Genomic DNA, 15,978 nt, shown 5'->3' on the forward strand with positions numbered 1-15,978 from the left:
GACAAACAGGACAAACAAGAGATAAGGGACTATTAAAGTGAGGATGATAAAATAAGGGTTCTGAACAAGTGAATAAGGGTTAGGAGTTAAAAGCAGCATCAAAAAGATGGGCTTTTAGCTTAGATTTGAAGATGGCCAGAGATGGAGCTTGACGTACCAGCTCAGGAAGTCTATTCCAGGCATATGGTGCAGCAAGATAAAAGGAACGGAGTCTGGAGTTAGCAGTGGAGGAGAAGGATGCAGATAAGAGAGATTTACCCAGTGAACGGAATTCCCGGTGAGGAATGTAGGAAGAGATGAGAGTGGAGAGGTACTGAGGAGCTGCAGATTGAATGCACTTGTAGATCAATAAGAGGAGTTTGAACTGTATGCAGAAGCTGATAGGAAGCCAGTGAAGTGACTTGAGGAGAGGGCTAATATGAGCATAATGACACAGGTGGAATATTAGTCGTGCAGCAGAATTTTGAACAGATTGAAGAGGAGAGAGATGGCTAAGTGGGAGACCTGTGAGAAGCAAGTTGCAATAGTCTAAGTGAGAGGTGATAAGAGTGTGGATGAGGGTTCTGGTAGTGTGCTCAGAAAGGAAAGGGCGAATTTTGGTGATATTATAGAGTATTAAATGACAGGTTTTAGCAGTCTGCTGAATATGTGCAGAGAAGGAGAGGGAGGAGTCGAAGATGACCCCAAGGTTATGAGCTGATGAGACAGGAAGGATGAGAGTGTTATCCACAGAAATAGAGAATGGGGGAGGAGGGGAGGTTGGTTTAGGGGGAAAGATAAGAAGCTCAGTCTTGGTCATGTTTAGTTTCAGATGGCGCTGAGACATCCAGGCAGCAACGTCAGACAAGGATATAGAATAAGTCAGGTGGGGTACGTCATTTATCTACGCAGATGATATCACAGTATTTCTACTGATATTATCCTCAGTTGGCATGATTTCAAGTCAGATCACTGATCGTATCAAACTTCTGGAAGCATGGATCTGTTTGTATCATTTAAAATTAAACAAAGAGAAACAAACATTTTGATAATGGGACAAACATCAGGCATTTGGAATGACAAAAGTTTGAAACTGAGTAACCCACATTTTAAATTTGAATCTAGACTAAAGATACTAGGAGTTACTCTGTCTAATACTTTATCTCCAGAGCTACAGATAAATTCATTGGTATGGAAATCATTTCTAATATTAAAGAAAATAAGGAGAATCAAAGAAGTCTTAGATCTTTTAGCCTTCAGATTGGTAGTGCAAAGTCTAATATTAGGACAACTAGATTACTGCAATATCATTTATTTAGGTTGCACAAAAGTTTTTATTTAAAAAAACTACAGACAATACAAATATCAGCTCAGCTGATATTTTCTGTTCACATAGGCGAGAGGGTCTGTCCTTTGTTGACAAAGCTACATTGGCTGCCAGTAGAGGCTCGTATCGAGTTCAAGTTCTGTGCAATGATTTTTAATATTTTATATGGAAAAGCTCCTCATATGTTGGATTTAATAGGGTTTCCTAATATGGGTAGAGCAGTGTTATCAAGAAATCGTTTGTTATTGCAATATCTGAGCCCAAGAGGTATTTGTTTCAAAACAATATTTTCTATAAGTTTTACATTTTTAGCATATATTTGGAATGCTTTACCAGTTCAGGTTAGATCTAGTACTAGCTACCTCTTGTTTCAAAACTTTTGAAGGTGTTTCTTTTTAGAAAAGTTTTGTTATGTTGTTATTATTTTAACATGAGTTTTTTTGTTATTCTTCCTCCACTGCCCGGATTTCTTCATTTTGTGATCCGTATAGAACTTGGTTATTGTGGAATATAAGAATATTTTATATTGTATTGTATTGTAGGAAACCCCAAAATGACCTCTGTGGACAAGGCTGTAAACAACAGATGTAACAGCTTTATTGAACTGGTATAGAAAGGCATAGAAAGATTAGCAATGTTTAAAGCTTTGTTTTGAGATAACCTCTAAAATGCATAGTATAAACATATGCAATATATTCACCAAACAAATAGGACATAAAGGGCCCTCTTTACTAAGCTGCGCTGTAGACATGCAAACGTTTTAGAACACGCTAACGCTAGAGACACCCATAGGAATATAATGAGTCTCTATCGTTAGCACGTGCTAAAAAGTTAGCGTGCCTACAGCGAGGCTTAGTAAACACGGCCCAAAAATTCTCTGGTGGAAAGTTAGGGGCCCTTTTACTAAGCCACGTAAGCGTCCACGCATAGCCAACATGTGCCAAAATGGAGTTACCGCACAGTTACCGCGTGGCTCTCGCGATAATTTCATTTCTGACGCATGTCCAATAAAAAATATTTTTCAGACGTGCATATGTCCGATATGCACGTCTGAAAAATATTTTTTATTTTTGGATGCGCAGAACAGACGCACGCCAAGTGGCATTTGGAGCGCGTAGGTCATTACTGCCCAGTTACCGCGTGAGTCTTTACCGCTAGATCAATGGCTGGCAGTAAGGTCTCAGACCCAAAATGGACGCGCGGCAATTTTGATTTTGCCGCACATCCATTTTCGGCAAAAATTTTAAAAGGCATGTTTTACAAGTGCGCTGAAAATGATTCTGCACATGGCCAAAACACGTGCCTATACTACTGCAGGCCATTTTTCAGCGCACCTTAGTAAAAGGACCCCCAAATTTGTGGAATTAAAAATGCCTATATCCTTTGTAAATAAAGTGCAAGAGCTTTGAGCTATGCTGTCCTAGAAAGGGTGAGTAATCCACCCCTCCCCGCTTTTAATTTAATTTATTTATTGGGATTTATTAATTGCATTTATGAAGATACCCAAGGTGGTTTCCAATCAGATTTACCTGATATATTCTAAGGAAGATCTCTAGTGCCAAGAACACTGATACCTTCCAGCTTGAATATCCTGAAATAATTTTCAAGCAGAAAATATCCACGTACCTTGCAGTTAGGCAGCTTACTCAAAATATGCCAACTAAACCCCAGTAAAATAGGGAGTTTATTCACTTTTTGAGACAGTATGGCTCAGAAACCTTGTGTTTTGTTTTCCTAGGATCCAAATATTTTTATTCCACAAACTTGACAAACAGCTTTCTACTGAAACGTTTTTCTAAGTTTTAATTTTAGGTGAATCAACCTCAAGGAATGTTTGAGAACAGTGTTTGTAGCTGAGAGGTCTTGCTGTTGGAAGAATTCACAGTAAATACTTGACAACCTTGGGACGGATTTAAGGACTTGGACCAAAAAATAGCAAAATAGAAAATGTTCTTCACACACAGAATTTCTCGTATCTGCTAAAGTTAGGGTTTACAAGATGTTCCAAAAAAAAAGAAAAGAACCCTCAAACAATTACACAAAAAAATTAATCTGAATCATTCTTTTAAACTATTTAGAAACAAAAGAAGTTTTGACTTTGTATACATTTGGTCTTAGGTCAAAACTTTCAAAAAAACAAATGCCCCCCCCCCAAGGAAAGGTTTGATAAGGAATTGGAGTGAGAGGAGATCATTGATCACAGTGAGTTTTAAAAAGCAGATGTTCTTTGTCTGTACCTCAGTGAGAAAATAGGAGAGGTTTCTGTCATCTTGACTGAGCAGCGGCACTGCTATAGAAATATAGGGGGCCTTTGACTAAACCGTGTAGGCACCTGAGCACGTCCAGTGCAACTTTGAACTACCACTCGGCTACTGCATGGCCCGGGCGGTAATTTCATTTTTTATGCGCATCCACTATGCACACTGGAAAATATATTTTATTTTTCAGCACACAGGTGATTATCAGCATTCTACGCACGTTGATGATTACTGCCCGGTTAACATGCGAGACCGTACCGCTAACTGAATGGGTGGTGATAAGGTCTCAGACCCAAAATGGACGCGCACCAATTTTCATTTTGCCGCACGTCCATTTTCACCCCCCAAAAGGCATTTTTTACAGGTGCACTATAATAATACCAATCTCCCTTTCCCCCTGAAAAAAATATGTTGCCAAGAATATTCTGAAGCGGCAAGGTTAATTGTGCTGGAAGGCACTAATTTTGTGAAGACATATGGGGGGGGGGGGGGGATTCTATATATGACGCCTAAAAATCCACGCAGTAAACATGTCTACCTAGGCGTATTCTATAAGCAACTCAGATTTATGCATAGTATATAGAATACGCCTAACCTGACCTCACTGTGACTAAAACTGTGTGCAGCCATTTACACTAATAACAACCTGGCATAAATCCCTGCATGTAGATTTACGTGCACTGGGTCATATTCTATAACAACACAGGTAAATTTTGGAATGCCCATGAAATGCCCAATTTCCTGCCCATAATCACACCTCTTTTTGCCTGTGCGCATTAAAATTTAGGTGCACTTTGTTACAGAATACGCTTAGAGATTTGTGTGCGTAAATTGTAATTAGTGCCATTTGTGCTTATTATTGCTTGTTAAGTGCTGTTAACAACGCTGATTCACTTTTTGAGCCTATTAAGTTACATGCATTGGTATGGAATCCGCCTGGATTTCCATGCGGAAATCTATTTGTGCTATATAGAATCCGGGGGAATCTATCTGATTTTATAAAATATTATCACAAATTGTGCAAAAGTTAGGTGCACATCGGGTGTATTCTATAATAGTGCACAAAGTTTTTTGAAATGCCTACAACCCGCCCATTTCACGCCCCCTTTTCGACTGTGCGCATTAGAAGTTACGCGCATGGCATTATAGAATACGCCTAGAAAGTTGTGTGCATAAATTCTAATTAAAGCCAATTAGTGCTGCTAATTGGTTGTTAAGTACCAATTATCGGCGCTGATTGGCTTGCTAATTAAGTTGTGTGTGCAATTTGGCCGTGCAGCGGAATTAGTCCCCACACCGTATATAGAATTTGGGGGATATTGTATAAAATATTCCCATGTAAATTTAACCTTTCTATATTCTTTCCTGAGGCCTGTTTCTTTATCCTGTCATAACCAGGCATCGTGTGGAGCTTAATAAAGACACATTTTTTTAATCTCCTGGCTGGAGGGTTTCTTTGGTTCACCCCTTCTTTCTTGACATTGTAGGCATCCTCAACAACATAACCCGACTACTAAATGAGCTGAGATCTCTCAAGGGCATTTTCCTGTTTGATATCTATGAAATTCAGCTGTGACGTCAGATTTCTAAATTTATTTAAATGCCCAGTGGACTCTTACATTTACAGCATCCATGATTTTAGATTAGACCTATCCTAGCCACTAATACTGGAATACATTATTCTATATGTACTGTAACTCCTGTAGACTTTTCCATTTATTTTATTTTTTGTTATATTTGTACCCCGCACTTTTTCCCACTCATGGCAGGCTCAATGCGGCAGGCAATGGAGGGTTAAGTGACTTGCCCAGAATCACAAGGAGCTGCCTGTGCCGGGAATCGAACTCAGTTCCTCAGTTCCCCAGGACCAAAGTCCACCACCCTAACCACTAGGCTACTCCTCCACACATTTAGCACCTTTATGGCACTTAATTTATTAATATTAATTTGCATTTGGCTTATGTCTTTTTTCAGTTGTAGCTCACGGCAAGTTACATTTAGGGGAGCGGTAAAAGTTGGCCCTTTACCGCACCTTGATTTTCCACGGGATTCAGTAACCTGCGAGATCTGGGTACCATAGGTTGCTGAATCCTGCATTAGAGGAATAACACTGCTTGTGAGCCACTTCACAAACAGTATTATTCCAGCGACCCAGGAGCATCGGGCTGCAAAACAGTGGTCACTAGCTGAGGGTCCCCCTGCCACTCAAAGCCCCCTCTTGCTCAAAGTCCACCCACCAGTCAAAACTCCACACACAAGATCCCCCAAGTTGAAGGCCCCTACCTGATAGTTTGCTGTTCCAGGGTGGGAGTCTCCCAGGGTCCAGGGGGCTCTTCAGGCAAAAATGATGCCCAGTCACTTTTGCCCTCTCCAGTGCCACTCTCAAAATGGTGCCCCTAGCGTATCACGCTACTACTGCTAGGGGTCATATTCCATATAAAGCTATTTGCATAATAATGACATGCAAAACATGTATTTGCATATTTTACATTTCATTACTCACTAACGTGCAGAGACTTAAATAGCGCTGTACTATTTTTAGAACAGTGGTATTAGGGCTATTTGTGTCGCATTAATGGCCAATTAACATAACTTAAAGCTCTAATGCAGCTTGATGAATCCCCCCCTTAGGTACAGTAGGTACTTCCTGTCCCTGGAAGGTTTACAGTGTAAGTTTGTGTCTAAAGTAGTGGAGGGTTAAGTGACTTGCTCAAGGTCACAAGGAGCTGTAGTGGGATTTGAACTGACTTTTCTGGTTTACAGGATGTTGCTGTAACCTTTAGCTACTCCTGTGTCACTTTGACTGCTCTGTGTTATAGTATCTTGGAGCGTCAGTCTGCTTATAAATGTACCAGTGAGTCAGATAACAGCAAACCCATAGCTTATTTTTATATTTACAATAAAAATTATACCTCTGCAATGTATTTGTGAAATGGTGGGTAATCGCATTTTAACAGATGAATGCGTGAATGATCTTTGAGATATATTATAGCTCTATTATCTTTTTTCATTTTTTAATTTGCTGTTTTCTCTAGGTCCAAGTGATTGTCAGTTGACAGCAAGCCAAGCGTTTCTAGAGACCGTACAGGTGCTGTTGTCGGACCCAGGCTCTCTCTCCCAGTTGTCCAGTGTGTACATCCCCCAGTGCACTGCTTCGGGAGAATGGAGAAAGGTGCAGTGCAGCGGCCCCACCGAGCAAGCCTTCGAATGGTACCAGCGATGGATCATACAGAGCAATGATGGCAAAAATTTGACTTTCGCCGATATGCTGAATGAAGTCCTACAGTACAAAAAGACATCTTTGCAGAGTTTTGCTATTTTTGTTAAACGTTTATATGATATCGGCCACCAGGATATCTTCCCAATTTTCTCTAAGTACTCTACGTTTAATTCCATTCCCTCTGAGGTGTTGGAAGGCAATGTTACATCTGAATCAGACAACATTTTATTGGATCCCTACACATTTTGGAGGTTACTGAACGGCAGCGTGACTTCCTATCCTGGGCCCTACACAGATTTTAGTGTGCCCTTGGGTCATTTTGACCTGCGTAACTGTTGGTGTGTTGACGAGTCTGGGCAGGAGCTGCCTGGAACCAAAGCTGGAATTAACAAGATTCCAACATGTAAGTACCAGGGCCCTGATTTTACTTGCATTTCGTTTGCGACGGGAAGCAGATGTTCTAATTTTTCGTAAGCAATTGAAAGCACTATCTTTTTAACCAAGGGGGTCAATATTTTAAAGGCCTTATCTTAGTAGGAGAAGCTGCTGCCTGGATAACTCCCACTGCGTGGCATATACTGTATTGTATTTATTTACTTCTATTCTGCCTTTAACGTGAATTGGAATGTAGATTCCAATAATAACCTTCTGCATTCAAAAGGAGCTTACATGCAACTTGAAACAATACCTGGATACTCCTGCTGAATATCTGTACAGAATGCTGCAATGCTATCTGGGTAATACTAGGGCAGTCTGGGGGGCAGAGTCTGGGCAGATCCAGGAGTTAAATAGTTAGCAGGGATATTCGGTCTGCTAACCAAATAACCAGGGAGCAAAGGAAGCTGGAGGGCCAAAATTGTGCACTGTCTTCTGTCTTCCCTTGCTAACATCATGCAAATGAGTGGGGAGGAAGCACGACAAGAGAGCGTGTGTGTGTGTGTGTGGGGGGGGGGGGGGGGGTCACACAGGACACATTTATGGCTTGCAGTGCTCCTACAGATAACTATCTGGCCACATTACTCAGACACTAACCCCCCCCCCCCCCCCCCCATTTACTAAGTTGTGCTAGCAGCAGCAGTGCACTAATGCTGACACAGCCCATTCACATTGCCGTGCTTAGTAAACAGAGGGTAAGAGTGATTAAGAGCCTCAAATTATGGTTGGCATCTGAGTGATTTTACAGTTAATTTTCATAGATTGTACAGATGTGTTTTTCAAATTTTTGGATGTATAAAGGAAAGGGAAACTGGATGGGACTTGATATACCACCTTTCTGTGGTTACAATCAAAACGGTTTACATATTATATACAAGTACTTATTTTGTATCTGGGGCAATGGAGTGCTAAATGACTTGACCAGAGTCACAAGGAGCTGCACTGGGAATCAAACCAGTTCCCTAGACTCTCAGTCCACTGCACTAACCACTAGGGTTTGTTTAGGTTTTGAGCAGAGTTTGATTTGACACTACAACATTTTTGAAAATATTTTTTTAAAAACTTTTTAAAAAATCATGGTTTTGAGGACCAAGACTTGTCCCCAATATAGTAACATTGGTCTAGCAGTTTTAGATAGAACCTGAATGCTATTACTGTAAGTTTGGCTTATGGTCTTTTTAACTTTTAGATGTGATAGTAAACTCCAATTGGCTGATCATTCTTCTCCCCACCCCCCTCCTGTTAGTTCTTTTCTTAACTTTTACATTTTTATTCTATTGATTATAATATTGCTATCGGCTTGGATCTTCTTTTTTAGTCTACTACCATGTGTTATGTGTGTGTATGTTTTTGTTTGGTTGTTTTTTTTACTATGACAAGCTTAAGGATGCTGAGACTTACTCTCCAAAATGGCTATAGAACAGGGGTATATAAATCAGTCCTTGAGGGCTGCAAAGAAGTCAGATTTTCAGGCTCTCTAATGAATATTCATGAGCTAGATTTGCATAAAAAGGGGTATTATGCATGCTGTTCTATTTCATGCATATTCATTTGAAGTATCCTGTAATCCTGACCTGTTTGCAGCTCTAGAGGCCTGAACTTGTGTACCCCTGTCCTTTCGTGCATTTCTGATAAGCTAAGCCTATTTTTTCATGCATTATTACAAAAACAACACATTTGACTGCATATCATTCTCTGAGGACAAGCAAGCCATATTCTCACATGTCATCCATATCACCTGGTGCGGAGATTAAACAAGCCAATACAGCTTTAAGAGTATGCATAGTGTCCTCACTGCAGAAGTGCAAGAGCCTTCCCACCTGCCATGAGTGTGCAGGATCATCAGTAGTGAGGAGAGAATGCGATTGTCCCTTGCTCCTCACAGTGTCTGGTGCATGAGCACTGTTTTTTTTTTTTTTTTTTTTTGTACCTTCCCTTCGGGTTTTTTTGCCCTGATTTTTGTTTTATTTGTCCTCTGAAAAATGAAGATACTTACCTGTAGCAGGTATTCTCTGAGAACAGGCCATTCATTCTCACAGACCCTCCCACCTTCCCTTAGAGTTGTCTCCTTTTTGGGGGGGGGGGGGGGGATATGCTATAGTAGTGTACTGATGGTCTCGTGCTTTCATGGTTGATGGGAAGGCACTCACGCATGAGTGGTGAGGATGCTGCTCATACTCTTAAAGCTGTATTAGCTTGTTTAAGCTCCGCATCGGACGACATGGATGATGTCACCTACATGTGAGAATGATTGACCTGCTGTCCTCGGAGAATACCTGCTACAGGTAAATATCTTCAGTTTTTCAAAAGAGAAAAAAAAGTCTCAAAAATGGCATAAAGTGGCATCTGGATGTTTCACCGAAAAAGGTCCAATTCATGATTTTTGAAACTCAGATTTGAGATGTTTTTCTCTGCAGTGCATCCAAATCACAAGGGGGCATGTTGGGGCCGGGATTTGGGCATTCCCAAAATGTGGATATTTTATGGAACAAAGCAAAAACTTCCAGGGCTAAAAGTTCAATGTTTTGATCAAGACCTGTTTCAATCATGAGTAAATCACAAAAAAGTGCCCTAAATGATGAGATGACCACTGGAGGGATTAAGGCATGATCCTCCTCCTTACTCCCCAGTAGACAATGATCCCCTCCTACCCCCAAAGGTGTAAAAGAAATAGTACATACCAGCCTCTATGACAGCTCCAGATGTTATGGCCAATCCTTTTAGAGTAGTAATCAGGTCCCTGGAGTAGCCTAGTGGTCAGTGTAACAGACTATAGAAAAGGGGACCCAGGCCTATATTCCACTCTAACTGGTATACTTGTGGTGGAAAGTGTGAGCCCTCAAAAACCCACCAAACATCTACTGTACCTACATACAGGTGACACCTGCAGGCATAAGGGCTGTTGTAGTGGTGTACAGTTGGGTATAGTAGGTTTTTTTTATAGGTTTTGGATTGCTCCCCATACAATATAAGGGTGTAACAGTGTGATGTGTACCTGGGACCTTTTATGTGAAGTCCACTGCAGTGCCCCCTAGGGAGCCCCACTGCTCTGCTGGGATGTCTGTGTGAGCAGTCTACCAAGAAATCTGGCCTCCCATATATCCCAGTGGCTTGTTTGTTTGCATTTTTTCCTTGGATTTTTTTTCTTTTCGAAAAAGGTCCTAAAATAAAGATGCAAACAGCACAAATGCATGTAACAAATGGTCATTTTCTAAAAAAGTTTATTTTTTATACCCCACGCTTTCCCACTCATGGCAGGCTCAATGCGGCAGGCAATGGAGAGTTAAGTGACTTGCCCAGAGTCACAAGGAGCTGCCTGTGCCGGGAATCGAACTCAGTTCCTCAGGACCAAAGTCCACCACCCTAACTACTAGGCCACTCCTCCACTCATTTTTGTAGTTTGAGAATGGCCATTTTCGCTATTGGATTTTGGGATTTTTTTTTTTTTTTTTTACAAAATGTCCAGAATCAGATTTAGATGTCATATCAAAAATGCCCTTCCACATGTATCTGATTCTATGATCTAATTTTTAAATTATATAAGTTTGAATTGTGACTTCAAGAAATACTTACCAACTTTGAGAAACTCTCTGATTCCACTATCTACTAATCTGAAACCTGCCAGTGGAAACCTATATTTTAATCAGGTATGTCCATTGTTCTTGTTTCTGCAGGCCCTGGCACTTGTGAACGTGTTAAACTTCAGGCTCTACAATTTATTGATGGGACAGCAGAAATTATAGAAGCCTCCAACAGTTCCCACTTCCCCTTTGGACAGAGTTTTTTAATTGCAAAAGGCATAAAACTGGTGGACAATGAGCTCTTTCATTTTGATGAGTTCTTTCAATCAGGAACCTCTTTCACTGAAAGGCTTTTGAGTGGCGATGACTATGCAGTTAGGCTGGCTGCACAATCAAGTATGTAAACTTCTTCAGATGCAGTTTAAAAATATTTTTATGGATTTTAAACTCAGATTTCCAAGATATTGAAATACACAGTCATTTTGATACATTTTCATGGAAACAAATAAGTTGGGAATATGTATTCTCCATGTATTACAAAAAGTAAGAACACTTCTTCCTTCTCTCCCTCATCCCCCTAGATCACAGTGCCCTCGGGGTCCTAGTTGGTGATTCATCCTCTCCACACATAGATACTGGCTGCCAGAACCTTCAGTCTCCATGGGGTCCTTTTACAAAGCTGCAGTAAAAATTGGCCTTAGCATGCCCTTTTGTGGGTCTTTCTTGCATGCTAAGGCCATTTTTACCATGGTCATAAAAACACTGATTTTCTATTTTTTCCATTATTGGCCATGCGCTTATGCTGCCATTAGTGAGCATCCATTAAAAAAAATTAATGCGGGAACTCTTACTGCCACCTTTTTTGTAGGCAGCAAGGGCTCCTGTGTTAGTTATGCGCTAAACAAATATAATTGGTGGTGTGGAGATAAGAACAAATTCTAAATACAGAAACTTCCACCCAATACAAAATTACAAAATTATAATAGTATATGGGGAAAAGCCTCAAAGAGCTCCCAGATCCAATATCGATCTGTCGGAGCTAAAATAGACCAACTGGTCTTCTCTTCATCATAGGCAAAAACCCCTTTTAGGCAGCCCTAGGTAAATTTCTTCTGGGACCGCAGTAAATTTTCTAAATTTTTTGTTTTTCGAAAATAAGAATTTTTTGAAGAAAAAACATGTTATATTGCAATGCACTTAGCTTTTTTATTGCTTGATATTCAGTGCTACTACTGCTTCATGCTGCGCTGTTCCCTGTTGAGTTGCCCCGAGCCGACGTTGGCCAGCGTTTCGCTGCTTCTTCAAGGTCTTGGGTAATTACTGCAACATTTTGAAGCTCACTCTGTGGGAGGGAAACACTGAAGCCCTGCAGTGTTGGTAGGCTAGGCTGTCAGCAACACTCTCACTCATGCAATACTCACGCTCACTCATGAGTGAGAGTGTTGCTGACAGCCTAGCCTACCAACACTGCAGGGCTTCAGTGTTTCCCTCCCACAGAGTGAGCTTCAAAATGTTGCAGTAATTACCCGAGACCTTGAAGAAGCAGCGAAACGCTGGCCAATGTCGGCTCCGGGCAATTCAACAGGGAACAGCGCAGCATGAAGCAGTAGTAGCACTGAATATCAAGCAATAAAAAAGCTAAGTGCATTGCAATATAACATGTTTTTTCTTCAAAAAATTCTTATTTTCAAAAAACAAAAAATTTAGAAAATTTACTGCGGTCCCAGAAGAAATTTACCTAGGGCTGCCTAAAAGGGGTTTTTGCCTATGATGAAGAGAAGACCAGTTGGTCTATTTTAGCTCCGACAGATCGATATTGGATCTGGGAGCTCTTTGAGGCTTTTCCCCATTAGTTATGCGCTAACCAGTTAGCACATGGTAGTGTACATGCATGTACCTGTAAAATGAAACTGTAAACCGCTTAGGTCTAAGTCATATAAAAATACTTGAATGAATTGGTTAGTGCAGCAATGCTCTCTTTCCACCCCCAACACGACCCTATGTTAGACAGTTTTTCGCTGCATTAGTGCCTAATGCAGTTTACAAAAAGGACACCCATGTTCACCATTTTCACCACATGGATTCAGGTTCACAATTTCATGTTTCAGTAGCTTCAGAACTCTTGAGTGAATACCATTTGGTCCTGGGGATTTGTAAACTATTTAGTTTGTCAAATTGCTCTATCACATCTTCCAATTCCACACTGATTTGAGTCATTATCTACAAACAATGTGAGTTCTTCCCCAGCATTTGTGAAGTTTTTCTGCAATGGCTTATTCTGTCTGAGCCTAACTTTTACTCTGGATCACTAATAGCCCCAAATGATTTCCTAGCAGGCTTCTTGTTGGATGTACTTGTGTAAAGGGGGTCTGCTTCCTCATCTTGGGTGGAGCCAGCAAGCCTGCAGGGCTCCCAGGGTTCCAGGACAGAATATTGCTGATACTGGGATTCAGGGGCAAAGTATTTTATTGTCAAGGCAATTTCATCCAAAAATCATAATTAATTCTTCATAACAAAAGGTACAGCCCTCTTAATATAGTTTTCAAAAGAAAAAGGTACAGTCCTCATAACATAATCTTCAAAAGAAAAAAAGGTACAGTCCAGGTCCCAAAATCCCTCAACAAATGCTCAGCTCCTCAAGACCTCAGGTCTTCTATTAGGGCATTAGCTTTCCTTTCCCCCTCCTTCAGAAGGGTTTAGTAGGAGTTCAGCACACTTATAATATAGCACAACAGTTCAGAACAAATCTTCATGGACAATCTTTGCACATCAAACCAATATCACAAATCACCTGCCTTTTCACAGCACAGAGGGAACCCTGTAAGGTACAGGGTTGGCAGTTTCTCCCACCTCTCAGCACCACGCTCGGTACGGCCTCCTCCACTGCCTTCAAGTGCTGGGCAGGGCAACCTTTGAATTCTCCCACTCCATGGTAGCTGGCTCCTCTCCCTTAGGCAGCTCTAGTGGCAGGCTATTTCCTTCCTCCACATACTCCATGGAATCTCTCTCTCTCCATTCATCTCCCCTCTCTCCTGGTGACTGAAAGCCTCCAGGAAATCTGCTCTGCTCTGCTCTTCTCACAGCTGGGAGGAATTATATACTGATGGTGAAGCCAGGGAAACTGAGCTTCATCCCTCCCTTGCCCTCTAGTGGAGAAGGGAGTAACAGGTTCACCCTGCCTCGAGCCATTGCTCCCCCTGCTGGGACTGGGAATCCATTCCATCTTTTAGGACTACTCTCCTCACTCATCCTTGAGAAGACTTCTGGGACCCATAGTTCTGGGCTCAACTGCTTCACTGGGGAATCTCTGCGGCTTGCCTTGTCACACTTGAAAAGGTTTTTATAATTAGTTTTTGACTTTTTAATTAATCTTTTCTCAAATTAATTTTTTAGCTTCTCTTATTGAATAACTTTGTGTCATCAGCAAATTTAATTACCTCACTAGTTACTCCCATCTCTAGGTCATTTATAAATATGTTAAAAAACAGCGGTCCCAGCACAGACCCCTGGGGAACCCCACTAACTACAGTTGGGGGGAAGAGGGGGTGGTGGTTGGGAGGCGAGGATAGGGGAGGGCAGACTTATACGGTCTGTACCAGAGCCGGTGATGGGAGGCGGGACTGGTGGTTGGGAGGCGGGAAATACTGCTGGGCAGACTTATATGGTCTGTGCCCTGAAAAGGACAGGTACAAATTCAAGGTAAGGTATACACATATGAGTTTGTCTTGGGCAGACTGGATGGACGATGCAGGTCTTTTTCTGCCGTCATCTACTATGTTACTATGTTACTATGTTCTCCATTGAGAATACTGACCATTTAACCCTACTCTCTGTTTTCTATCTTTTAGCCAGTTTTTAATCCACAATAGAACACTACCTCCTATCCTATGACTCTCCAATTTCCTCTGGAGTCTTTCATGGGGTACTTTGTCAAACGCCTTCTGAAAATCCAGATACACAATATCAACCGGGTCCCCTTTATCCGCATGTTTGTACACCCCTTCAAAGAAATGTAGTAGATTGGTGAGACAAGATTTCCCTTCACTAAATCCATGTTGACTTTGTCTCATTAATCCATGCTTTTGAATATGCTCTGTAATTTTGTTCTTAATAATAGTCTACCATTTTGCCCGGCACCGACGTCAGACTCACCAGTCTATAATTTCCCGGATCTCCTCTGGAATCTTTTTAAAAAATCGGCGTTACATTGGTTACCCTCCAATCTTCCGGTACCACGCTCGATTTTAAGGATAAATTACATATTTCTAACAATAGCTCCGCAAGCTCATTTTTCAGTTCTATCAGTACTCTGGGATGAATACCATCCAGTCCAGGAGATTTGCTACTCTTCAGTTTGTAGAACTGCCCCATTACATCCTCCAGGTTTACAGAGAATTCATTAAGTTTCTCCGACTCAGCTTCGAATACCATTTCTGGCACCGCTATCCCACCCAAATCTTCCTCGGTGAAGACCGAAACAAAGAATTAATTTAATCTCTCTGCTATGGCTTTGTCTTCCCTGATTGCCCCTTTTACTCCTCAGTCATCTAGTGGTCCAACCGATTCTTTTGCCGGCTTCCTGCTTTTAATATACCTAAAAAATATTTTACTATGTGTTTTTGCCTCCAAAGCAATCTTTTTATCGAAGTCCCTCTTAGCCTTCCTTATCAACGCTTTGCATTTGACTTGACATTCCTTATGCTGTTTCTTATTATTTTCAGTCGGTTCCTTCTTCCATTTTCTGAAAGATTTTCTTTTAGCTCTAATAGCTCTGCTGAAATGCTGTGGGTAGAATTATGATTCAGATTGCAACCTGCAGTCTATTTTCTGAAAACCTTTAATTTTACTTGCCTCTGTACTATTCATGAGATATAGTTCCACCATCTGCTTGATCTGCTATTTCACTATATATTGTACCCTGAAACCCTGGTATTTGAATATCTCAATAATGTCCTCTTTTCTCTCCTACGTCTAGGATATACTCATCTAGGGCCTTACCCTTAAGTCATATTTCATAGGGATTGTGCAAATACTGCACTGTTTTGGCACCCTTGCTTTGTACTGTTCTTTCAGAGGTACAGTCTCCAAAATTCAGCACAATACTCCAGTGAAGTCTCATGAATGGCCTGTGTAAAAACATTATTGTCTCCTTGTTCTGCTTCTTATGCCACTTCCTGGTTATCCTAGCCTTTCTCTGGCTTTAACTACAGTCATATCATGCTATGTGCCTACCTTGAG

General features: G+C 41.1%; 1 protein-coding gene across 1 annotated transcript in view; it reads left to right on the forward strand.

Annotated features, from left to right (window-relative positions):
- Positions 1 to 15,978, forward strand: part of TG (thyroglobulin) — a 429,523-nt gene that overhangs the window by 44,819 nt on the left and 368,726 nt on the right. Inside the window, 2 exon segments of the mRNA XM_030189954.1 lie at positions 6,600 to 7,187; positions 10,894 to 11,136. Of these exon segments, the coding sequence (XP_030045814.1) occupies positions 6,600 to 7,187; positions 10,894 to 11,136 (831 nt within the window).

Source organism: Microcaecilia unicolor, chromosome 1 (assembly GCF_901765095.1).
Source record: "Microcaecilia unicolor chromosome 1, aMicUni1.1, whole genome shotgun sequence".
Taxonomy (NCBI): Eukaryota; Metazoa; Chordata; class Amphibia; order Gymnophiona; family Siphonopidae; genus Microcaecilia; species Microcaecilia unicolor.